Source organism: Hemicordylus capensis, chromosome 14 (genome assembly GCF_027244095.1).
Source record: "Hemicordylus capensis ecotype Gifberg chromosome 14, rHemCap1.1.pri, whole genome shotgun sequence".
Classification (NCBI taxonomy): domain Eukaryota; kingdom Metazoa; phylum Chordata; class Lepidosauria; order Squamata; family Cordylidae; genus Hemicordylus; species Hemicordylus capensis.
In genome coordinates this window covers 14,210,098-14,233,932 of record NC_069670.1, presented here as the reverse complement: position 1 = coordinate 14,233,932, position 23,835 = coordinate 14,210,098, and the positions used below count along the sequence as shown (strand labels likewise).

Below are 23,835 nucleotides of genomic sequence, written 5' to 3'. Positions count from 1 at the left end.
GAACTTTCTTTGGTTGAAAAGTGGTCTATGAATGATGAATGAATAAAGGAATGAAAGAATTCACAGCTGCCTCTGTCCAACATGGTTGCATTTTCTGAGAGTAACTGAATGGTTTCCAGAGTCACTGGTGTTTTTCCTTACGACTCCCACTTCGTGTGGCATTCAGGGGCCACTCCCCCGCTGGATTGGGCAAGGCGAAGACCACACGAGGGGTCCGGACCTTTAAATGCTCACCCCGATTGGGCAAGACCTGCGAGGTCTTTAAATGGCTTATCTGCTGCACGGACTAGGGCTGGCCCAGCCCGGCATCCTCTCTTTCCCCAGAAGCTCGCCTGCAACACAAACGGGGCAGGGGGCAGCAGACCAGAATGCGGGCTCGGGACTCCCGACGCCCACTCGGCTATTCCGGCAGGCATAAGCCGGATCCTTGCTCTGAGTCAGGGTCAAGTCCCTGCCTCGCCTCCAGCAGCGCCCCAAACACACTTCCAAGAGCCGCGCTGGCAGTGCGCAGAATCGGAGGAGGAGGAGAGGCCACACCTCTGTAGGTGATGTCATTCAGACCCCGCCCCCCCCACCCGGCGAAATAAGTATTAGTTCCGAAAACATTTGCTCAACAAACCTAGTGGCAGAGTGTGGTAGGCTGCTGCTTGGGACGCCGAAGGTTGGGAGTTCGATTCCCCGCAGGGGTAGAAAGAAAAAATATTTTATTTTTATTTTTTTTAATCCGCTAGCCGGCAATAAATATAAGGTCGGTTCTTTCCCTGGGTTATGGGCCCTACTCACCTTCTCACCTCAAGCTCGCTCCGCAGCCCCAAATGGGGTCCTGCCAAGGTGGGCCATTTGAAACTGCGCAACTTGCCCAAGGCTACGCAGGTGGCAGGACCCATAACCCGGTGTAACAACCGACCGACTAAAGTAATGGACGATCGCGGCAGCGGCACCCACGGGGATTCGAACCGTCAGCTTCTCGCATCCTAGGCGAGTCGCTTCCCCGCTGCGCCACCGCGGCCGATGCTTCCAAATCGAGTCCTCGAACTCTTGTAGCGCCGATCTGCTGGAAACCACAAAAAAAAAAAGTAAATACTCTTTTAGCCTTTTAAAAATAAAATTGAGTTGCTACAAATAACAGCCACTAAATCTCTCTATTTTATTTTTTGTTCCCGTCCCGTCGAGTTTTAAAAAGCCAAGCTGGTTGCTTGTTTCACTCTGCCGCTCTGCTGGGTTAAGTGCAGCAGCAGGAAAATAAAATAAAATCAACCAAAGCTGCCGGGGGTGGGGGGGGGCTGCCCGTCAGCTGGGGATCGGGGTGCGCTGCCTCGGGCCATGGAGGCTCCACTGAGCTACGCAGCCCTCTCCGCCCACGGCCGGGCCCCATTGCTCGGGAAAATGCCTGCAGATCCGCACCTGGAGCGCGGAGAGAGACTCGCGCAGGCGCACCTCCCGCCTCCCAGCCAGGCTGCTCCCCCGCCGCAGCACCGCAACAACACCCGACGTGCAGCGAACTGCAGAGGAATCCCTGCCCAGACTCATCATCAGGGCACAACGACTGAGATCACACGACGGGGCCGGGGCTCGCTCAGGGGCAGAGCATCTGCCTGGCAGGCACCAGGTCCCCCGCCCCGGCCCAACAACCCCTGATCGCCACCGCATCTTCCTTCCAGGAGGGCTGGGAAAGACCCCTGCAGGGAGATGCGGCCCCTGAAAGCCTGGCAAGATGCTGCCAGTCAAAGCAGACGACAGAGAGCATCTGCTTGGCACGCAGAAGGTCCCAGGTGATCAGGGGTACATACACTGCCTCGGAAGAGGGAGCAGCTAACAAGCAAATCCACTGAAGAAGCTCTGTCTAATCTCCGCCCCCCTCGCTCTGCCCCACTGCCATCTCAGCCCATGGCCAGGCCCCATTCACACACACCGCAACAACACCCGACATGCAGCAAACTGCAGCAACAGAGTTCTGCGACGGAGGAATCCCTGCCCAGATTCATCAGGGCACAACTACCACACACGACGGGGTGGTTGCTCGCTCAGGGGCAGAGCATCTGCCTGGCAGCCACCAGGTCCTCCCCGGTCCAACAACCCCTGATCGCGACCGCATCTTCCAGGAGGGCTGGGAAAGGCCCCTGCTGGGAGAGACCCCTGCAACCCTGGAGAGATGCTGCCAGTCAGAGAAGGCAGGACTGAGCGGGACCAGAGGTCGGACTCCGCACACAGCACACAAGGCGGCCACCCCCTAGGATCCCAGAGCCGCTGGGAGTCCCAATGGTTCTCTCTCCGGCCAGGCGGCCTAGAGCCTTGTCCAGGAGAGAGCCACGGGGAGCTGCGGCGGGCACCCTCGGCTGCCGCGATCTCTCGTAAGCACCCCTTTCAGACGTGCGATTACACACCGGGGAGAAGCACACGTGTTGCCAACAGAAAAAAGCCACAACGAGAAGGGACCGAAAAAGAAGAAGGGCTCTTAAAGGGGAAGCGCAGGATCCTGCCGCCTGCACGTGGAGGGGAGGGAGGGGGCGCGCGGGGGGCAGGAGGAGGACTCCCAGCACACAGCACGCGCCCACTGCCCCCCCCCCGCCCTTCGTCATGCACCGGGCGAATGCCCCCCCTCCGCGCCCCCGTTACCGGCTCTCCTGGCTTTCCTCCGCCGCCGCCGCAAGCGCCTTTCCCGAGTTTCTCTTCCCGTGAATCCCGTCGACTAGCAAAAGTGGAGGAATCGTCCGGGCTCCGAATCATCGCGAGAACTCCGCCCGCCACCTCCTCCCCCGTTGCCCGCCTCAATGGTTTCGTCTCCCGGGCCCGAACGTTCCAACCCGCCTCCGCGGTCCACTCCGCACCAAAGAGAACGTCTCCAGCGGCGCCACGAGGAGGACGCGACCATTCCAGGGGCGGCAGCGGGGGAGGAGACGAGGAACGCCAAGGCTGCAGCCACCAGTGTGGGCTGTCCGGCAGGCACCTGGAGGGGCGGGGCTGGCTGCTGCCGCCGCCGCCTCGCAGAGTCCAGTGCGGACTGGAAGCAATGCAGTGCATGCTCGCCCAGCCTGGCAGCAGGGGTGGGGTGGGCAAGGGAAAGAGGGTCTCGCCCCCTTGCAAGGGCTCCTCGGCCCCAGGCAGGTGCCTCTTTTTCCCTTGCAGGGAGCCCTCCTTCCGGCCAGGGCTGGGGCTGACTGGGGCGGCTTCTAGGGTCCCTAGAGGCGCCGGGGGTCCTCCTCCTCCTTCGCTGGGCCCGGGCATCAGGCTGCGCAGACCTGGCCCAGCTCCCTTCATCTCGGCCCACCCCGCCCTCCCATCCTTCCTCCCGGCTCAGCTAAGCGGCGGCTTGGTTTTAAGGAAAGGCTCTCACCGTTCGGATGAAGTCTGGTGGTCCCTGGAGATTTCTTCCGAGCCCAACGCTGCCGCTGCTGCTGGGAAGCTGGGCTAGTTTTCTCACTCTCTGCTCTTCCTTCCTTCCTTCCTGCTTGTCTTTCTCTCCTTCCTGCCTCTCTTCCACTCTTCTTTTTTTTCTTTCTTTCTCCGTTTTATTTTATCTTCCTTCCTCCTGTTTTATTTATATCTGTGTAAACCGCTTTGGAGACTTTTTGTTCAAAAGCGGCAAATAAATATTCCTTGTATAAGTTTTGTATTCTGCTCATCTCTCCCTCTCCCTCTCTGTCTTTCTTTTATTTTCTTTCTTTCACTCTCCCTGCATGGACACAAGGAAGTTCTCCTGCAAGATAGTAATATTCTTGCTCTACAAACAACATTCTTGCTTCTTCCTTCCTTTAAAAAAAACTTGTATACTGAGGATGCCCATAATGCCAATAGGTCCAGACTCTGTCTATACCCCGCTGCGGTACTGCTGAAGGTTAACAAAATAAAGCTGGGTTCTTTAGAAAGTGTATTTTGTTTTTTACTGGGTGCTGAATGAAAGCCACTGGAGGTGGAAAGTGCTATTAAGATCTGCTTCAGTAAGTGTTGAAAAAAAGCTTTGGATTATCCAAACTTGATATTATTTAAACAATCATCAACAATATCAAGCTTTAATTTGAATTTGGGCTTCCAAAACATATAACATTGTATGTGTATTTGTTTATTTCGGCCCAAGGCCAGCATACATATCACATTGGTATTTTAGATTTGTACCTTTTCATTTTTAAGAGTCCACAATTTGAAAGTATCACCTATCTGAGGGTTGAGAGACTTGTCAATCTATGGAGTAAAATCAGAAAACCACTTGATTTGAGGAGGACTCTGGAATGTACTTCTAAGTTACAAAATAAGTGGCTGGATTCTGGATTGTACTTCCTCGACGGAGGAAGATCTCGAAACTTGATCTTAGTGCTACAAGTTTCATATTGTTCCATTTATTATATCTCAGCTTTCTGTTATTTGTATTATCTGATATTATCTCTGTTGTATCAGTTTCTGTCTATAACAGTTTGTGTGTGGGTTCTGTTCCATTGACAATACAACTTCTTATCAGTTGGGTACTTCTGGATTGTTTCTCCAGGATTGCAACAAGTTCAGTTGGGTTAAATGCAGGTTCCTGCTGGCTGAGAGTGCAAATCCCTCCTAAAGGCCAAGTTTAAGTCCCTGCCTTGCCTCAAACAAACTGGGAGTCCGGTATTTGTTCCAAAAACTTGCCCCAGCGGCAAAGTTAGGAAGGCTGCTGCCGGCTTGCCTGAATTTTAGAAAAATAAACTAGTGGGTTACACTATTACACAGACCCAAAGGGGGGGGCAATTGAGATGGGGTGCCCAGGGCTAGTTTGCAGGACCCATAACCCAGTGACAACAGATGCAAAAAATAGCTGGTGGTTTGCTTCGCTCTGTCACTCCTGATGTAGGGATGGAGCAGAACAAGCTGCCTGTGGTGGAGGCTGTCTGGTAAAGGTATCAGCTGGTGATCACAGGTATATTGCCTCTGAACATGGGGAGGTTCCATTGAGCTACAGCAGCTGACAAACAAATCAAGTGAAGGAGGTATGTATACTTCCAGCGCACCTAGGTAACTTTGGAGCCTGGACCTAAAGGCCTTTGGACCCCCCTCCCCGCCACCATCTCCTGCAAATTAAGCATCATCGTGCTTTGCCAGGTGACCACAACACCCAGAACAGACTAAAGAGGATTTGTCGGGCCCCAGGAGCTGTGGAGGCCCTGGACATCAGCCCCCAAGTCCAGGGGCAAGAGTGTCTTCACTGTTTCCAGTGAAGGGAGCCCACCACTGCATGAGGCAGACGGTTCCACCGTCCCAAGAGCGCTGGCAGCCAGGAAACGCAAAAGGCAACCTGGCGGAGTCGCAGGTCAAAACTCTTGACAGCAGTGGCAGGAATGGTGAATTGGAAGCGTCCAGTTTCCAGGAGTGAGGAAAGAAAATTAAGCTCCCATCTGCAGGTTTTGCAGTCATGTGCACCACAGCTGTAGAAATGGGCAGAAAGTCCTTGGAAGACAAGTCAGCCATGCAGCTGGCAAAGATGCCCACTAGGTGGCAGTATAGCCATAGTAAATGTAAATGAAATAAATAGTATATATATCAAGTATAAGTTTTAGCAAGAAATAAAGATGGGTAAATGCATGGGCCCCTCTGTTCTGCAAAAACAGCATATCAGTTCCAAGAAGACCAATATAGGCCTAAGAGGGAAAGGACAAGGGCGAGGGGGTAGAAAGTCTAACTGCAGCAGCCGAAGGTCTCTCTCGTTCAGAGCCAGTCCGATGCTGTGGGGAAGAAGGAGAGGGATCCCAGCCCTGGACCTCCCCCGGGGTTTGTTTAAAAATCCTCCGGCGGAGCTGCCACCAGACTCTTATGGGACAAAACTAACATTAAAACCTTGCCTAACCCTATCCCTATCTCGAACCAGAGTGGACTCAAAATACTGCCAGGATGCCTTAAAACCTCTTTAAAAAGCGTGTAGCCAGAGCAGGCACGTAGGGAGACGGAAGGCAGATCCAGTTTAAAACAAAAGGCCCAAACTGGCTTTTGGAAATGAGGGAGGTTCCATCTTGCTTTGAAAAATGGAAGGAAAGAGAAGAGGACGGCCAGCAGCCAGGCGGATGGACTCAATGACGACAGTGACGGATGCACCACTGAGAGACCTTCAAGGCCAAGTGGAAGACAGATCATCCTGGAGAGAATCTCTCCATGTAGCCGCTAAGAGCCGATATTGACTTAATGATATGAAACTTGGGTGAGTTTTTAGGCTGAGCAAAGGCCCCTTCCGTCAGCCCGCAAGCAGGAGAGCGCTCTCCCAAACATCTAGGATTCCCAGGTAGACTGCTTCTGGAAATGGGTGCCCGGGGCAGCGGGATTACTCTCCCACATGCCACTCCAGGCCAAACCAGAAGGGGGCCTGGCCCCCCCATCCCTCCCTCCCCTCCTGCAAATCGCCAGCCAGCAGCAACTCACTCTCACAAGACGGCAGCACGCCTTCGAGAACCTTTATTTGCCCTTCCCTCGTCCGCACCCACCCCACAAGAGCGTGGAGGGGGCTGGCTTCATGGGGAGCCCTTCCCATCACGCTTTCAGACAGGTGGGGCGGCCTTTCCAGATGGGTCCTGATCACCGCGGAGGTGGAACTGGCAGTGGCCCGAAGGCAGTGGCCCGAAGGCCAGACAAAAGCAGCAGAAAAGTGAAACACACACAAACACGCAGACATATATATATATACTGTATATATAGGTATATATACACAGACCTATGCATCGTAGACATGAGAGGGGGCGATCTTTCGACACAACTGTAGAGAGCTGTAAACACCAGGGGGGGCGAGTAGGATGTGCAATTGGGGGCAGGAAGGTGGGGGTCTGCATTGGCCAGACATTCGAGCAGCAAGGGGGTGGCGTGGGCGAGTGGGGAGACCATGGCGTAACGAGGGCCCCGCTCAGAGGATTGTTACTAGAGCACAGTCCGGGGGGGACGGACCCCGGGGGCCGTGCAGTCAAGGATGACTTTTTGTGTTTTGCGGGAGCTCCTTTTAAGTGTGGGGTGACGGGGTGGGGGGGTGGGAGTTGCATCGTGCCGCTTCCCCACCCACTCCCCCACCTTGGCGGCAGCGGCGGCGGCTTCCTCGGCGGACAGGGACCGGTCCTGCAACTCACAGGATGAGGGAGGTGTAGCCGACAGGGACCAGGCCTCTGCTGTTTCCACGGCAGCACCGGATCCAGTCTTCATCCACCGTGTCGAGGACTTGTAGGACGTCGCCTTGGCGGAAGCTCAGGTGGTTCTCCCCGCTCCCAGAGTGGTCACAGAGAGCGCGCACGGCCCTGGGCAAGAAGGACGAAGTACGTTCCCCTTAAAACCGTGGCAGACTATCTCGACATCACAAGTAAAGGTCACAGTGTGCTCTCGAGTCGGCGTCGACTCCTGGCATCGTTGCCCGAGTCTGGTTTTCCGCATCGGGTGCCTAATTTGCATATTAGATGAATGGGCTCGAGAATAACTTCTGAGCAGAATAGGGGTGGCACGTTTTGCTCCATAACTCCGCTTCTACAAGGGCTAGAGCTTAGCTTTTAAAAAAATATATATTTCTTTTAAATGAAAGCTGAAATCCGGGCGAATCTGGGTGGGCTAAGGAATCTGGGTGACATGCTTAAAATCCAGGTGAAACCCGGGATTCTGGGGGGCCTGGCCACTCTAATCACGGTTGTTGTTAGCCGCCCAGAGACGAAAGTTTGGGGCGGTGTACAAATTTGACAAATAAATAAATAATCGCAAGCAAGATTGCTGGGCGGTCTTCTGCACAGTATGCATTTAAGCCCATTCAAAACCCAAGTGTCTAAGCCAGCGACTAGACTTTGAGCCAGCCAGCTGCTTAAAAAGCAAGAGTAAAAAAGCAAGGTCGATGTCCAAAGTCAGGCAGCACCGAACCCCAGGTTTCTAACGGCTCAGTGTTGCAGGCTGGTGCCATAGCTCAGCGGTGAAGCATCTGCTTTGCATGCAGAAGGTCCCAGGCAGCATCTCCAGGTAGGGCTGAGAAAAAAACCCGGCCTGAAACCTTGGAGAAATGCTGCCAGTCAGAGTGGGCACTCCTGAACTAGATGGACCAAGGGTCTGACTCAGTATGAGAGTCATGCTTCCTATGTTCCTCCCTGCCAAAGGGAGAGCTTCCCTACCGAGTTTGCTGTACCAGGATCAGTCAGTGAATTTCACCCAGCTCAGACCACCACCAGTGGCAGGCTCACCTGTAAGGCTGCAGCGGGTCTGGGGAGCCGACTTCCCAGGACTCTTCGGGCCAGCTCTTCTCAGCCGGTGCCGCCTTCATCACAAGGGCCAGGACGTTCATGGTAGGGGGCAGCCAGCTCGATGGGCGTCTGCAGGGAAAGGAGGTGAGGAAGACCATCACAGAAGGCCCCGTCGTACGTCACGGGACGGGGGGTTCTTGTGCTTTTTTATTAATAGATGGAAAGGGTAGCATGCTCCAATGCCCCGGACTCAACAGAGAGCCGCTTCCCATGTGGGAAGGCCCCGGACTCTAAATATGGAGATCCCGATCCTTATTGACCCAAATGAGGCACCATTCCCAAGCACTGTAGTAGTAGTAGCTGTAGTAGTAGTTGTTATTATTATTTATTAATTTTATATACCACCTGACTCCAAAGGCTCTAGACCAAGGCTGCACAACTTTAGCCTGCCGGCTGTTCTTGGACTACAGCTCCCATCATCCCCAGCCACAGTGGCCAATAGTCAGGGATCATGGGAGTTGTGGGCCAACATCTGCAGGAGGGCTGAAGTTGAGCAGCCCTGCTCTAGACCAGGGTTTCTTAACCATGGGCTCCCAGATGTTGTTGGACTACAACTCCCAGAATCCCCAAGCAAAAGCCATTGCAGCTGAGGATTCTGGGAGTTGTAGTCCAACCACATCTGGGGGCCCAAGGTTAAGAAACCCTGCTCTAGACTGTTCACAAAAACAAACGCAAGAAAAACAAAACAAAACAAAATGTTAAGGACAGCAATTCAAAAATTTAAAACATTCAGAGAGTACTAAAAGCCTGGCTGAAAAGAATCTGTCTTAAGGGCTCTTTTGAAGGCTGGCAAAGACGTTAAACCACGAATCTGTCTATAGGGAGCGCGTTCCACAGCCTAGGAGCGACTACAGAGGAGGCCCATATCCCTACCTCTCTCGGTGATCTCAAGGTACGTTGGAGATCATGCATCATCATCATCATCATCATCAATCATCATCATCATCATCATCAAATAACCAACTTTATTTGTTAGCTGCCCCATAACTAGCGGGTTAGACCGGGCCTCCCGGGCCTCTCGGTGGCCCCCAAAGGCAGCCCCATAACTAGCTGCCCCTGTTTTGATCCCACTAGAACACATCACACAAAACAAACCTGCCATATAGGATGAAACATTTTAAGACTTTCACTTCTTTCTTTTTTCTTTTTTTACCTGGACTTGGGCACGCTGCCGTCAGGATCTGGGGGGCACCCTGGCGTTCCCGGGGGGCTTGCACCAAAGAGCCAACCCAGCCAATTCCCCTTCCTGCTTCCGGGGGCATGGCCGGCATCGGGGGTCTGAGCAACCTCCGGGCGGGTGTCAGCCGGGCAGGGCTCTCCAGCACCGGGTCCAGTCCTCTCCGGCGGCTGTGCAGCGACCCCTTCAGCCGAACTCTCCGGCTTGCAGGCGGGTGCTTGCCTTGGCGTCCCGGAGCCCGGGGGGTGCGTCCCGGACCTTGCCGCCACGTCCTCCGCTCCGGCGCAGGCCTCCTTGACGGCCCCGCCCACAGCCATCTGCAGCTTGGTCCAGCGTGTGGCGGGGAAGCCCTCTCCCTTCGCCGAGGTGGGGCTGGCGTAGACCCCCGAGGCCCGGCTGAGCTGCTCCCACCAGCTCCGCTGCTGGCCATCGGCCTCTGGCGGGGGCCCCCGAGGGCCCGTCTCCTTGCCGGGGGAGGCCTCGCTGCCCAGCAGGGTCTGGCCGAGCCGATCTCCCCACCTCAGCAGTCTCTGGTGCAGCGGGAACCCCGCTTGGGGCTCGTGGAGGGGGCTGGATTGGGCCAAGGGGCCTTCGGACAGGCCAGCCAGAAGAGAAAGCTGGGGCCGGGCGGGATCCGGGGAGCCGGGCCCGCCGGTCTTCCGCGAAGCGGCCGGGGGCGCTCCGGGGGGCGCGGCAGTTTGCCGGGGCATCGGCCGGACGTCCAGGGGCAGGTGGTGGTGCTCGAAGAGGAGGTCCAGCTGGAAGGTCAGCATGGAGAGCGGTTGGAGCAGGAGCAGCAGTTCCTCAGCCCAGCGGCGGCAGAATCCTCGGCTCAGCACCAGGAAGGCCGTGGGCAAGTAGAGGGCGGAGATGAGCTCTGTGGGTTGAAGACAGGACCGAGAGAAGTCAGAAGCACACAGGCGGGCTGGGGGGGTCAAACCTACGCGGAGAGGAAGGAGGCCGTGGTGAGCGCAGGAAAAACCCAAGACGCTTGGGGTCACTGACCGGGCCTCCTCCTTTCCTTTCCCGATGCTCTTCGCTGATAATGGCCCTCTTCACAGGTTAGCCTGCTTCCGCCTCAAATGTTCATGGAGGGGTTCACTGGGGTGGGTGGGATGGCATCATCACAAACTGTGCTTGTCGAGATGTCCCTAGGGATCGCTACAACTGTACCAAGTTTGGTCCAAATTGGTCCAAGCATCGCGAAGTTGATGGGACGGGGACACACACACACACACACACACACACACACACACACACACACACTTAAGTTTCCTTAAGGAAAGTAGGCCAAAAATAAAAATAAAAATAATCAAAGCGTGTCAGGTGCAGAATCAAGTTTTCAGAGAATCTCAGTTTTCATTCTTTTTTTAAAAAAAACAACACCTCAAGTTTCTAGCTCTTATGGATGTGAATATATGCTTTAAGGTTTGAAGGCAAGGTGTGCTAAGCCAGAGAGGGGTGGGGTTTAAATAAGATTCCCAAGGGCTGATGGGGCTCTCGGGCCCTCCACATAACTAGCAAAATCACAAAACCAGAATATGTCACTGAGCTGTCAACAACAAGTCTACATAATACATATTTTTGACACTGAGCTGTCAAAAACTGCACAAGTCTACATAATCGAAAGAGGTTGCACAATTCCGCTATTGCCGATGCAAATTTTATTTCGAATCCCTTGATGCACATGGTACACTAAGTCCTGAGCAGACACCGCGACAGGGGCCATGAAGAATCAAAAACGGGCTTGCTTCCAGGACACTTTTAAAGTACCCCCCCTCCCCACATCACCCAGTAACTCAGACTCCCCTCCAGGAGTGCGCTAAATGTACCTGAGTTGCGCTGCAAGTGGGCGAACCACTGTTCCAGCTGCTTCATGCTAAAAAAAAAAATAAAGAAAAAAAGAGGGCATGAGACCAATTTCAGCATCGTGGCCCGAGTGAAGCCCCCGGCCCGAGCCGAGGCGGGGATGTTTAAGGCCGTGTCGCTTTCCCTGTGCTAGCCTCCGGGAGAGGAGAGCTGGTCTTGTGGCAGCAAGCATGACTTGTCCCCTTAGCTAAGCAGGGTCTGCCCTGGTTGCATTTGAACGGGAGACTTTGTGTGTGAGCACTATCAGATATTTCTTCTCAAGGGATGGAGCCGCTCTGGGAAGAGCAGAAGTTTTCATGTTCCCTCCCTGGCAGTATCTCCAAGAGAGGGCTGAGAGAGAGATTCCTGCCTGCAACCTGGGAGAAGCCGCTGCCAGTCTGTGTAGACAATACTGAGCTAGATAGACCAAGGGTCGGACTCAGTCTATGGCAGCTTCCTATGTTTCCTGTGTTCCTAGCCTCTACTCACTTCAAGAGACCCAAGATGAAAGCGTGGAAGCGTTGCTGGTTGTTACGGAGCGGAGAGAGCCGAGACACCCGCCAGTACAGGGCATTCAGTGACCGGGTGTGGGGCCCTGAGGATAAGAAGGGGAGACATGTTTAGTAGCCACAGTCGCTTGAGCTCTTGTGACTTAAATTTTACCATGCTTCTGTCTACACTGGACAGAGAGAGAGAGAGAAGGAGGAGGGAGAGCAAAGAAAGAAACCCCAAAAACATTTTAGACCAGGGGTTTGGGCCACATTGAGCCCATCCTGAACCCAAGAAGATGCTCCCCCACGGACCCAGACAAATGTGGGACCTGGTGAATAATACTGGATAAAAGGACCGGAAGAATCCCGCTCCAATCCCAATTCCGCCATAAACTCTCGAAGGCAGCCGCACAACATGGGTCCCCCCGGCAGCTATTGCTGAACCCCAACTCCCAACAGCCTCAACGACTGGCCACTGCGACGGGGGATGATGGGAGTCGTAGTTCGACAGCAGTTGCAGGACCCAGGTGGCCCTGCTCGAAGGGGACCTTAGACAAGCCACCTCCCTCAGGCCCACCCGCCCACCCACCGTTCCACTCCCCCCTCGTCTTTATTGGCAGAGTCCACCCAGAGCACACAAATGTGACTTTCCCCCCCCATGGCAGAGTCGAGATTTCCTCTGTGAAAAGCCGTCTCTCGCCTACCCGGTTTGGCGGAGGCCTCTACCACGCTCCACGGAGAACTGGGCCTCTGGCCCGTGATGACATCCTTCTGGAAGGGCTTGAGGCCATCGCCCACCAGGGCGCGGAGGGCCGGGCAGAGGGTGCTCAGCACCAAGTAGCCCACGTCCGGGCTGAGGCGGCTGTCTCCCAGCTGAGCCTGGACGGGAGGGAAGCCGCTGCTGCGTCAGCTTCTGGCCGCCCCGGAAGAGCAAGCCGCCGCCAGCGCCCTTTGCTAATTGGTCATTAGCGGTTTCTAATTAGCCCTCCCAAGACCTTACTGCCGCAGAGAACGAGCAGAGCAGGCCCCTCCGGCCTGAGCTCCTTGCCCGGGGGCTTCCAGGCGACCTGCACGGGCCTTGGGCATGGAAGAGGGACAGGTGTGGGCACGGATCGTGCTGGATCGTGCTTCCCCGGGGGTCGCAGGGGGACACCCCCTTGCAGGCATCTGGAACGTACCTTCTGGACGAGGTTCCTGGCGGTGCTGAAATGGGCCACGATCCGGTCCACCGACGCACTGACGGCAACCAGCAAGGCTACGGAGAGAAGCAGAGACTGTCTCAGTGGGGTGGGGCATGGCATGTCCCTGGAATCGCAGCCCCTGGATCTGTAGGGTCAGCTTTTCAGGGAACCCTCCTCCCCCACTATTCTTCTTACCACTACTTGTATTCTGCTTTTTTCAACAAAGAGGTTCTCGACCCCACCCCGACATTCATTTGGCCAACCCTGTCAAAACCTAGCAGCAGTCTCTGCATCTTGTAGCAGAGAGTTCCATATGCCAGTTGGGCTCTTCAGCATAGGAAGCTGCCTCATACGGAGTCAGACCCTTGGTCCATCCAGCTCAGTATTGTCTACCCAGACTGGCAGCGGCTTCTCCAAGGTTGCAGGCAGGAGTGTCTCTCTCAGCCCTATCTTGGAGATACTGCCAGGGAGGGAACGTGGAACCTTCTGCATGCAGGCAGGCAGGCGCTCTTCCCAGAGAGGCCCCATCGCCTACAATGGGAATTGCTTATAATGCTCAGACATGTAGTCTCCCATCCAAATGCAAACCAGGGTGGGCCCTGCTTAGCAAAAGGGACAACTCATGCTTGCTACCATAAGGCCAGCTCTCTCAGATGCCAAGTGTGTCGTAAAAGCTTATCCTGTGCTCCGTGACACACTCCCAGATGGCTGCTTGCTGGAATAAGCCCCCTCCAGCACCCCCCAACAGCCACCTAATGGCGCCGCGGGAAAATGACTTGACTACCAAGCCAGAGGTTGCTGGTTCAAATCCCCACTGGTATGTTCCCCAGACTATGGGCAGCAGCAATATAGGAAGATGCTGGAAGGCATCATCTCATACTGCACGGGAGGAGGCAATGGTCAACCCCTCCTGTATTCTACCAAAGACAACCACAGGGCGACGGCACATTTTACAGTCTGTGCAGTGCCCCCTGGTGGCTCAGATTGTGATCAACGCCTTCCATGGCCCATGCAAGCGCCCCCTGGTGGCCAGGGCTGGGCCAGTCTCCCACAAAGCAGTCTGAGCTACAGCTAAAAAAGGCACTCGTCGAAGCGACAGCCGACTAGTCATTTCCTCTCCCCCTAGCCTACCTCGCAGGGTTGCAAGGACTGAAAATGGGGTGCAAGAGGAGGTCACGCCCCACGTATACTTCCACCGTCCTGAGCTTCTTGGAGGAAGGAGGAGGTGCAAATACATAAAGCAAACGAGCTGCACATTTCTGCTGGATTTTCGGAAGACCCTCAAGACGTACCTGTCTTCCCAGGGCTTTCAACTTAAATTTTTAATATGATTTCATCTATGGAATGTGCTCCCTAGTGAAATAAGAGCCTCCCCATCTCTGACAACTTTTTAAAAGTCTTGAAAGACCCATCTGTTCACACAGGCTTTTAACTGATATTGTTTTGATTGTTTTAATGTTGTTTTTGGAATATTGTTTTTAAAATGTTAAGTTGTTGTGTTTTAAATTGCTTGTTTTTACATTTCTTGTTTTTGTTTTTAACTAATGTTTTACTTTTGTTTTTATCTTGTTGTAAAGCGCCCAGAGACATAAGTTTTGGGTGGTATAAAAATATGTTAGTTAGTTAGTTAAATAAATAAATCTGCTGAGACGGTTTTTACTGTGTGTATGTGTGTGTGAACTTTAACCGTTTATACTCTTTTGCATTTGCTATGTTTTAACTTTGCACACTGCCTAGAGACATCTTTATCAGGCGGTATAGAACGATGATAAATAAATAATAAAATAGGAACACAGGAAGCTGCCTTCTACCGAGTCAGACCAGTGGTCCATTTTGCTCAGGACTGTCTACCCAGACGGGCAGTGGCTTCTCTCTGAGCTTGCTTTCACAAGGCAACAGATTCCTGACGATGACTTTGGCTACCGCGTTGATGTTTGATATTCCAGCCTGACCCAGAAGATTAGGGGGTGTGGGTGTGTGTAAGTAAATCAATGCAACCCTTTTTACTGCAAATGCCTCACCTTTCTTCTGCTCTCTGAGTTGTGCTGAGGCTTGGTCCGCATCTGACCCCCGCAGACGGCCCGTGCTTGGGACCCCACCGAAGGATTGAGAATGTCGGACTGCAAAAGAGACAGAGCACAAACAAGGGAGTGTTAATATAGGTTGCGTTTCTCTGTAGGTGCTTGAATATTTGTTTCGTGCAGAATTCGCTTCTCTCCAAATCTCCTCTCCCTCACCCCTTTACCGTTTTATTCTACTTCCAGGTCTCCGGAAAGCAGTTCCCACAAAATGCACATATATTCAAGGTCACTTATATGTGAACACAGCAGGTCCTCCAGCAAGGATGCAAATAGCAGCTTTGGGTCACCTATGATGAATGCATATCACTTCTAGGTGACTAGGCCAGGGAACCAACCAAAAGCGGGCCCTTCCTCTTTTTCCCTTTCAGACCCCTGAGATAGCACAAATGACTGATAAAAGAAGATGGGGGCAGATGGCCTAGTACTTATTTACTCGAGGTCTACCCTGATGTGTGGAACTCAATGCCACAAGATGCAAAGGCTTTAAAAAGGGATTTGACAAATTCAAGGTGTATCAGTCACTACTAGGCATTTTCACTAAATGGAACCCACACATTCAGAGGCAGCATACCTCCAAAAGGCAGTTGTGGAGGGAGGGGAGAGGTGTGGAAGACTACTGGCTTCATGTCCTGATTATGGTCTTTTTAGAGGCATCTGGTTGACTACTACCAGACACAGAATGCCAGCCTAGATGAAGAGGAGAGCTGGTCTTGTGGTAGCAAGCATGACTTGTCCCCTTAGCTAAGCAGGGTCCACCCTGGTTGCATATGAATGGGGGACTTGATATGTGAGCACTATAAGAGATTCCCCTTGGGGGATGGAGCCGCTCTGGGAAGAGCAGAAGGTTCCAAGTTCCCTCCCTGGCAGCATCTCCAAGATAGGGCTAAGAGAGACTCCTGCCTGCAACCTCAGAGAAACCGCTGCCAGTCTGTGAAGACAATACTGAGCTAGATAGACCAGCGGTCTGACTCAGTATATGGCAGCTTTCTATGTTCCTATGAACCTTGGGTGCATGGGTCTCCATGGCTATTAACCATGGAAAAGAAAGACCCAAACCTTTGCCCATTTGTGTGAAACAGAACCCAGGTCTCTTACCCCATAACCAGAGTAGCCGGCAAGGAAAATTGACTTATTTGCAGCCTGTAGCGGTATTTTCAGCGTGTAATGTCTACAGCCCCTAACCCTAGTTTCCTGGGAGAACACAGAGGGAAAGGCCAGGCAATTCCAAATAAAGGGAAGACGGATGCTCAAAACGAAGAGGGGACCAAAGGAAGAGGATGCCTGGAGAACAATACACATAACCACACGATTTCAAAAGAAAAGCTTTTCCCAGCCAGACTAAGAGGAGGAATCCAACACCTTGAACAAAAGAGCAGTCCAGCTGGATCAGGCCCAAGAAAGCCCTTCTAGTCCAGCATCCCGTTCCCCACAGTGGCCCCACAGATGTCTCCGAGAAGCCCACAGGCAAGAGGTGTGTGCATGCCCTCTCTCCTGCTGCAACTCCCCTGCAAACTGGTAATTAGAGGCATCCTGCCTCTGAGGCTGGAGGTGACCTATAGCCCTCCGACTAGTAGCCACTGATGGGCCTGTCCTCTATGGAATTTGTCTAAGCCCCTCTTAAAGCCATCCAGGCTGGCGGCCCCCGCCACCACATCCTGTGGCAGAGAATTCCACCGATTAATTATGTCCTGTGTGGAGAAGTGCTTCCTTTTTGTTGGCCCTAAATCTCCTGGCCATCCGTTTCATGGTTCCAGGGTTATGAGAGAGGAAGAAAAATCTCTCCCTCTACACACCATGCCTAATTGCATAGACCTCTATCATGTCTCCCCTTAGTCGCCTCTTTTCCAAACTAAAAAGCCGCAGGTGTCGTAGCCTTGCCTCGGAAGGAAGGCTCTCCAGGCCCCAGATCCTCTGGGTCGCCCTCTTTCCAGTTCTATAATGTCTATAATATAATAACTTGGTAATGCACAGAAGGATGAAGGAACAGATCTTTCAGACTTGACCGAAATGCCCAGAGCCAAAATGCCCTCAACCCCGCTACTGGATAGATGGATGTTACACAACGATAAGAGGCCCCCTTGGGATCTTCCAGTCCCTTCCCTCTCTCAAATATCCGCCGCTCGGCCCTCTCAAGCAATTCCTTCTCCAGGATATATTCTCTCTCTAGCCCTCTTCACATGTTACGTTAAACACTCATATGAGTGCACACAGTCAGACACAGGTTATGTCGAATGCAGACACCCATCTGTACCCTGCACTTGAGGGGCATGTACCCAGGCTGATTTTTTAAAAAAATGATTACAGGTACAGTCCAGAATTCTCTCTATTTTTTTCCATCGGCGTGCGGAATGAGTTTTGTTCTGGGCAGGAATATCAAGGCAGTGTGTGCACACCTGCATTCAGGGTGGGGCTTTCTTGATTCAACCTGAGCGGGATCTAAAATTAACTGAGTGGACATCAAACAACTTGTGAGCGCACGCATGGTGCACATGCCTTAGAGGGAACACTGGTACAGTCATTCCCACACACACAAACACACACAAGTGTACAGAACGCAGATGCAGCCTAATGTCTGAATAGGGCTTCTCTCTCCTTGGAAACTCTTCCTTCAGTCTCCTCACAAACTCAAAATTAAAAAAAGGTTGCCACCAACATCCAACTGGAGACGAAGTTCACTTGAACGTGCTGCAAACTTTGTAACTTCATGCAGATTTTTATTTAATTTCCAAGCACAGCTCGTCTGCCTTCGAGACAGGCCTCTTCATAGGCACAGGGAAGCATTTCCCTGGCTTTGGAAAGGTGTGGCCCACTTACTTTCAGAATTAAAATCCTTTACTCTTTTATTCCTGCAATATGCGACGTTCACCTCTGGAGTGTGGAAGTGTAAGAAGGCTCCTGCTCACAGAAGCAGACCCACCCCACACAGTTTTTCCTGGGCGAGTCGCCATTTCAGGTGCACCTCCTGACTGGAAGGGGATGCGCTGAGAGCGCAGACTCATGCAGAGAGACACCAGCCAGCCTCATTCTGGAGGCAATGCGGCTGAATCGCTACGTGAAATCTCCAACCAGATGCCCATCCAGAGGCACAGCAGAATTAGCCACTCTTACAAGAAGCCGATTCGGAAGGAGCAAACTCAGAGCAGCCAGTCACAGAGATAAAGCAGCCAAGCCATCACATAGGAAGCTGCCATAGACTGAGTCAGACCCTTGGTCCATCTAGCTCAGTACTGTCTACCCAGACTGGCAGCGGCTTCTGCAGGGTTGCAGGCAGGCGTCTCTCCCAGCCCTATCTGGAGATGCCAGGGAGGGAACGTGGAACCTTCTGCATACATGCAAGCAGGCAGGTGCTCTTCCCAGAGCAGCCCCGTCCCCTAAGGAGAATATCTTACAGTGCTCACACACGCCGTCTCCCATCCAAATGCAAACCAGGGCAGACCCAGCTTAGCAAAGGGGGAAATTCGTGCTTGCTGCCCCAAGGCCAGCTCTCCGTCTCCGTGACTGGATACTGGAGGCTCTCAGCCTTAGCACGATTTTATTCCATGCTTTGGAGCAGGGCTTCTTAACCTTGCCCCACCCCACCCCACCCAGATGTTGTTGGACTACAACTCCCAGAACCCTCAGCCACAAAGGCCATGTCTGGGGATTCTGGGAGTTGTAGTCCAACAACATCTGGGGGCCCCAAGGTTAAGAAACCCTGCTTTGGAGGGATCAGGGCAAGGAGATGAAACCGAGCAGGGGGACTCGGAGGCGGCTTACGTGGCTTGGGGTGTCCCGGCTTCTTGGCTCCCGCACCGTCCTGGGACATTCCCCCAGGCACTGCTCCGGCCTGTCCGCGGAGGGGGCCCCGGGCTCCGAACGGCAGCTGGGGGACCTGGCGGGCCGGGAAAGCTAAGGCGGGGAAGGTTCTGCTGCGTGGGAAGAGCGGGGAGAAGAGCACAGCCAGGTCGGGGCTATCCAGGAAAGGCAAGACGCTCCTCGCGGGAGGGGAGTAGGCCCCGATGGGGGAGAGGCGGATGGGGAGCAGCTCTTCCGGGGACAGCGTGCCGAAAACCTGGCCCTGCTGGCCGGCCAGGAGGCAGACCTCCTCGCAGGACAGGGCCTGGAGCCTGGGGCAGAAGGCTGGGCCCGAGGGGGCCGGAGAGGTCAGCTCCACGCTCTCCAAGCCGGGGCAGAGCGAGGGGCGAGGCGTCTCGGCCGGCTTGCCGTCGACCAGCGAGAAATGGAAGAGAAGAGTCTGGGGCTGAGACGAGCAAGCTGGGGAGGGGGCAGGGGGGCGAAGAGTGCAGGCGGGAGGGGGTGGAGAATGCAGAGGTGGAAGCAGGCCATACCCGAGCAAGGAGGCAGGGAGGCAAGGAGGGAGGCGGGGGAGGCAAGGAGGCGGGGAGGCAAAGAGGCGGGGGAGGCAAGGAGGGGGGGAGGCAGGGGAGGCAAGGAGGGGGGAGGCAAAGAGGCGGGGGAGGCAAAGAGGCAGGGGAGGCAGGGGAGGCAAGGGGGGAGGCAAGGAGGGGGGAGGCAAAGAGGCGGGGGAGGCGGGGAGGCAAGGAGGCGGGGGAGGCGGGGGAGGCAAGGAGGCGGGGGAGGCAAAGAGGCGGGGGAGGCAGGGGAGGCAAGGGGGAGGCAAAGAGGCGGGGAGGCAAAGAGGCAGGGGAGGCGGGGGAGGCAAGGAGGCGGGGGAGGCAAGGAGGTGGGGGAGGCAAGGAGGCAGGGGGTGGGGAAGCAGTGTTGTGTTGTTGTTGAGGACAGAGGGATGGATGGACATGACAATGTTGGAGAACCCAAGACAAAAGGCACGAGACGACAAGCCCAAATGGTGGATGGGTATAGCAGGGCCGGACGTGTCCAGGCAGGAGGGTTTGGGGGCAGGAAAGGAGGGAGGGGACATGAAAAGAGAGAGAATGTTAATTCCGGAAGCCCAGGGCAGGCAGGCAGACAAAAAATACCACACACACACACATAATGAATATGAGACACGCAGGGTGGGAAGAAACCCCACCGTGGCCTGCTCAGGAGTGACCCTGGGGGAGGAGACCCCGTGCCCTGGCCTCAGAGGTTGGCCCCACGGGGGCAGTTCTGAGGGGCTGTTTAAGGGGCAATTCAAAGGGGCAAATACAGGCTACTCTCATCACCAGCCCTTCCCACTAGGAACGAACAGGTGTGCGCGAACAAATTCGTGCACTCCCGGGAAGTGAGGTGTGTGTGTTACCTTTCAGGCTCAGGGAGAGTGCTCATCCCCGGTTAGCGTCGTACCGGAAGTGGACTGGTCAGTGTCGTACCTCCGAACCGGTTCGGCAATCCATAAAAGGGCCACCGAACCGGTTCGTGCACATCCCTACTTCCCACCAACTGTGACCCAAAAGGGCAGCACCTACAATCAATAACTTTGAATTGAGACCACCAGGAGCATTTTCTAAATAGGACTTACTTGTGAGTCAATGTTAGAGGATCTTCACCATGGGGAAAGGTGCTGCTGGACAATATAGTACTATATACTGAGAGTGCACCTTTTTCTACGTGATCCCCACCGCTCATTAAGATAATCAGGAGGGGTTCGTCTTCAGGTGCCTTTTCAGTTGCCACCCCGCTGAATATAAGAGGATTATCTTCCTCTGAGGCCTTCAGGAGAGCCTCGAAGACCCACCTTTTTAGCCCAGCTTTTAATAATATCTAGTTTTTTAGTTTTAATCTGGTTTAAATGTTGTTGTTTTAATTTTTCATTGTTTTATTCTGTTGGGGTTTTTAAAAATTTTATTTTAAATGTAAACTACGCTGAGCCACCTTAGGAAGAGCAGTATATAAATTAATTGGGATAAATAAACAAAAATATGAACGGCTATTCTAATTCCACTGCCCGCCAACTGCAGACCAGCAAACAAGTTCTAGCAAGGAAGCGACTTTGCTCTCCTGGAAGAGGAATACGCTTCTTCTTGATCCGACTGCAGGCAAGCAAGCATTTGCCCGCAAACATCGGGAATTACCTAGAAATCCCAGTGCCGCCCCCACCCCATGCATAAAAAAGAGAGTCAGAAATCCCTAGACCCTGTTTTTACCGTGGTGTCCGTGGCTGAGGTTACTTTACCTAAAACAATCCCTTTTCCAAGCCAGAAAAGTCAGCAGCTATAGGTTCTGCGGTCGGCCCCAGACTAGGGTGTTTAAAGGAGGAGGAGGAGGGTGCCAAAGAGTACAGTCTGCTTGCAGAAAACACAAAACCCGGAAGATTGAACACGCCAGAGCACAAAAGAGAAACTAGTTTTCTCCTTCCTGCTTCCTCCTATAAACCACAGGGCAGGAGAGGGGCGGCTTATGGAGAAGGAAAACAGCCAAGAAGGGAGAAGTTTGCCAAGGTCTGATTGCAAGCCAGCCTAACCAATCAGAGCAAATCCATCCCACCCACCTATCCCCAGGTAACTCAAGCCAAGGTGTGTGTTGGAGGCTGGAGTGGAGAGAGAAAGAGAATAGTTTTTGGGTTTCCCCCCCAGAGAGGCAGTCTGTCTTTCTTTCTTTCTTTCTTTCTTTCTTTCTTAAGAGAAATGTTACTTTCCCATGGTGTAAACACATATTTCGTTCGACCCACACTAATCATCTCTGGTCCAAAGGGTTTGGGAAACATACAAAAGTCCGCAACGCCTCTTTGGCCAGAGATAGGCAGGTGTACTAGATACAAGCAGCAAACCCTGTTTCCGTCCATTTCCAGCTCTCAAAACAAACAAACAAAAACACTACAGAACCCTTACATATTTTCTTTTCCTACAGAGTAGGGGTTCCCAACCTGCGGGACTCCAGGTGTTGCTGAACTACAACTCCCATCATCCCCGGCCACAATAAATTGGGAATCCTAGAGGTTCATTTCATGGTTACAGATGCATCGTGGAGGTGGCAGCAGAGAGAGGTACAGGATGCCACTAAAGGAGGACTCCGCTATTCTGCGTGCAAGGAACTTAAGAGGCATAAATGCAGTGTTTCTGATGGCCAAACACTTAAAAAAAAAAAAAAGATACTGGAAGGGTCTGTATATTGTCTAGCAGTAGCCACGCCAGCCAGAAACCCATCCTGCGCATTCAAAAACATTGTGGTGCAGTGGTTAGTGCTGGATTCAGACGGAGACAACCCAGACTACCCTTCCATCTGTCATCCCAACTTTCCTCCAAGGAGAAGTCAAAAGGGTCATCCCATTTTATCCTCACAACAACTCTATGAGGTGGCTCAGACAGCGTTAATCGGCCCTATTCAGACATTATGTTGTACGAGTGTACAGATTCTGTATGCCCATACATGTTTGTGTGTGAATGACTGTACCTCCATTCATTTTAAAACTGGACCCGGGTACAGGCCCCACAAATGCGTGGTATGACTTAACTAGCAAGCCAGAGGTTGCTGGTTCGAATCTCCGCTGGTATGTTCCCCAGACTATGGGAAACACCTCTATCGGGCAGCAGCGATACAGGAAGATGCAGAAAGGCATCATCTCATACTGGGCGGGAAGAGGCAATGGTCAACCCCTCCTGTATTCTACCAAAGACAACCACAGGGCTCTGTGGGTGCCACCCACGAGTCGACACCAACACCGACGGAACACTTTACCTTTACAGGTGTTGAACATAGCATGTGAACAGGGCTACTGTGACTGCCTTAAGGTCTCTTGCTGAGCTTCATCAAGGCCAAGTGGGGAATCTGAACCTAATTCCCCAGTGCAAACCCAAAAGCCCATCCATGACACTGCACGGTTCTCAGCCTAGCCCGGCTGTGCATAGTCCTGGTCCACGAAGTAGGTCAGTCATCAGCCCAGAAAAAGCAGCGTTAAAAGGAATGGAAAGAAGCACAGACAAGGAGCTATGGCAGGGGTATGGGATGAGATGGGGTAGGATGGGGGAGAGCAGTGTCCCTCATGGCCGGGGTAACTGTCGGACGACACCCACCCATATGAACCTGCCAGGGCTCTCCGTTCAGTATCCCAGACCCTGCTCATGGCCCCGCCACGAAGAGAAACCCGGTTGGCGGGGACTAGAGACAGGGCCTTTTCGGTCGTGGCCCCTCGGCTTTGGAACGCCCTCCCGGAAGAGCTCTGCCACACTCCCTCCCTCGGGCTCTTTTAAAAACCCACATTTTTAGAGAAGCATTAGAACATTTTAGCTGTTTGTAACCATAGCCGTTGGTTTTCTAACTTTTTAATGTGCTAACTTGTAATTTTAAATTTGGTGTTTAACCGAGATCTGTATTTAGTTCGTTGCTATTTTATGAGTATTATATTGCCTTTACAGTGTATTGTTTTTATGGACCGACAGCCGTCCCGAGCAGTACTGTACTGGTAGGGCAGGGTATAAATATTGTAAATGAATGAATAATGAATAAACGGGCTGCAATTTTTAGTTAGTTAATCTATTAGATCAGCTAATTGATCCAACTATTCCCACTCCACAAGGAACCCAATCACTCCCACCAGACTTCGCTAATCTCCCAAGACCCTGATTCTATCTGGAAGGAGGCGAAAGCAGAAACAATCCAACCAGGAGAAGTTGCCAAGTGACCAGAAGGGTGGTGGTGGGTGGGAAATAACACAGCCTGCATTTCTCCGGTTAGCAGCTGTTCAGTCTGCACAAATCAACAGGCAAAAAATGATTCACAGCACAGAGACGAGCACAATTTGCTTGCTAGTGTCTGCAGATCAAACTGCTGTTACAAGGCACAAGAGCAGGAGCAAGGCAAAGAAGTTGGCAACCCTCCTCCATAAAGCAAAGGTAGGTCTGCTAACTGAGACCAGGTAGCTACCTCTGCTCGCTGAGAAAAGAGACACCTTTCTAAGGTGGTGAATATCTTGTATTTAGCAGGGGGAGAGCAACTGGCCCTATCCATCCC

The 23,835-nt window shown here is 53.1% G+C and overlaps 1 protein-coding gene across 3 annotated transcripts in view; it reads right to left on the bottom strand.

The window, feature by feature from the left end:
• Positions 1 to 6,615: 6,615 nt before the first annotated feature.
• Positions 6,616 to 23,835, bottom strand: part of RUSC1 (RUN and SH3 domain containing 1) — a 30,389-nt gene continuing 13,169 nt past the window's right edge. For 2 of the 3 annotated variants that reach the window (XM_053277875.1, XM_053277876.1), the window contains exons 3-11: positions 18,742 to 19,239; positions 14,926 to 15,024; positions 12,902 to 12,978; positions 12,428 to 12,602; positions 11,722 to 11,827; positions 11,217 to 11,263; positions 9,361 to 10,261; positions 8,148 to 8,276; positions 6,616 to 7,229 (exon numbers count right to left, since the gene is read on the bottom strand). In XM_053277875.1, the coding sequence (XP_053133850.1) occupies positions 7,061 to 7,229; positions 8,148 to 8,276; positions 9,361 to 10,261; positions 11,217 to 11,263; positions 11,722 to 11,827; positions 12,428 to 12,602; positions 12,902 to 12,978; positions 14,926 to 15,024; positions 18,742 to 19,239 (2,201 nt within the window). In that variant the 3' untranslated portion in view covers positions 6,616 to 7,060. The remainder of the gene's footprint in view (positions 7,230 to 8,147; positions 8,277 to 9,360; positions 10,262 to 11,216; positions 11,264 to 11,721; positions 11,828 to 12,427; positions 12,603 to 12,901; positions 12,979 to 14,925; positions 15,025 to 18,741; positions 19,240 to 23,835) is intronic. The other variant, XM_053277877.1, reaches the window with a different exon arrangement.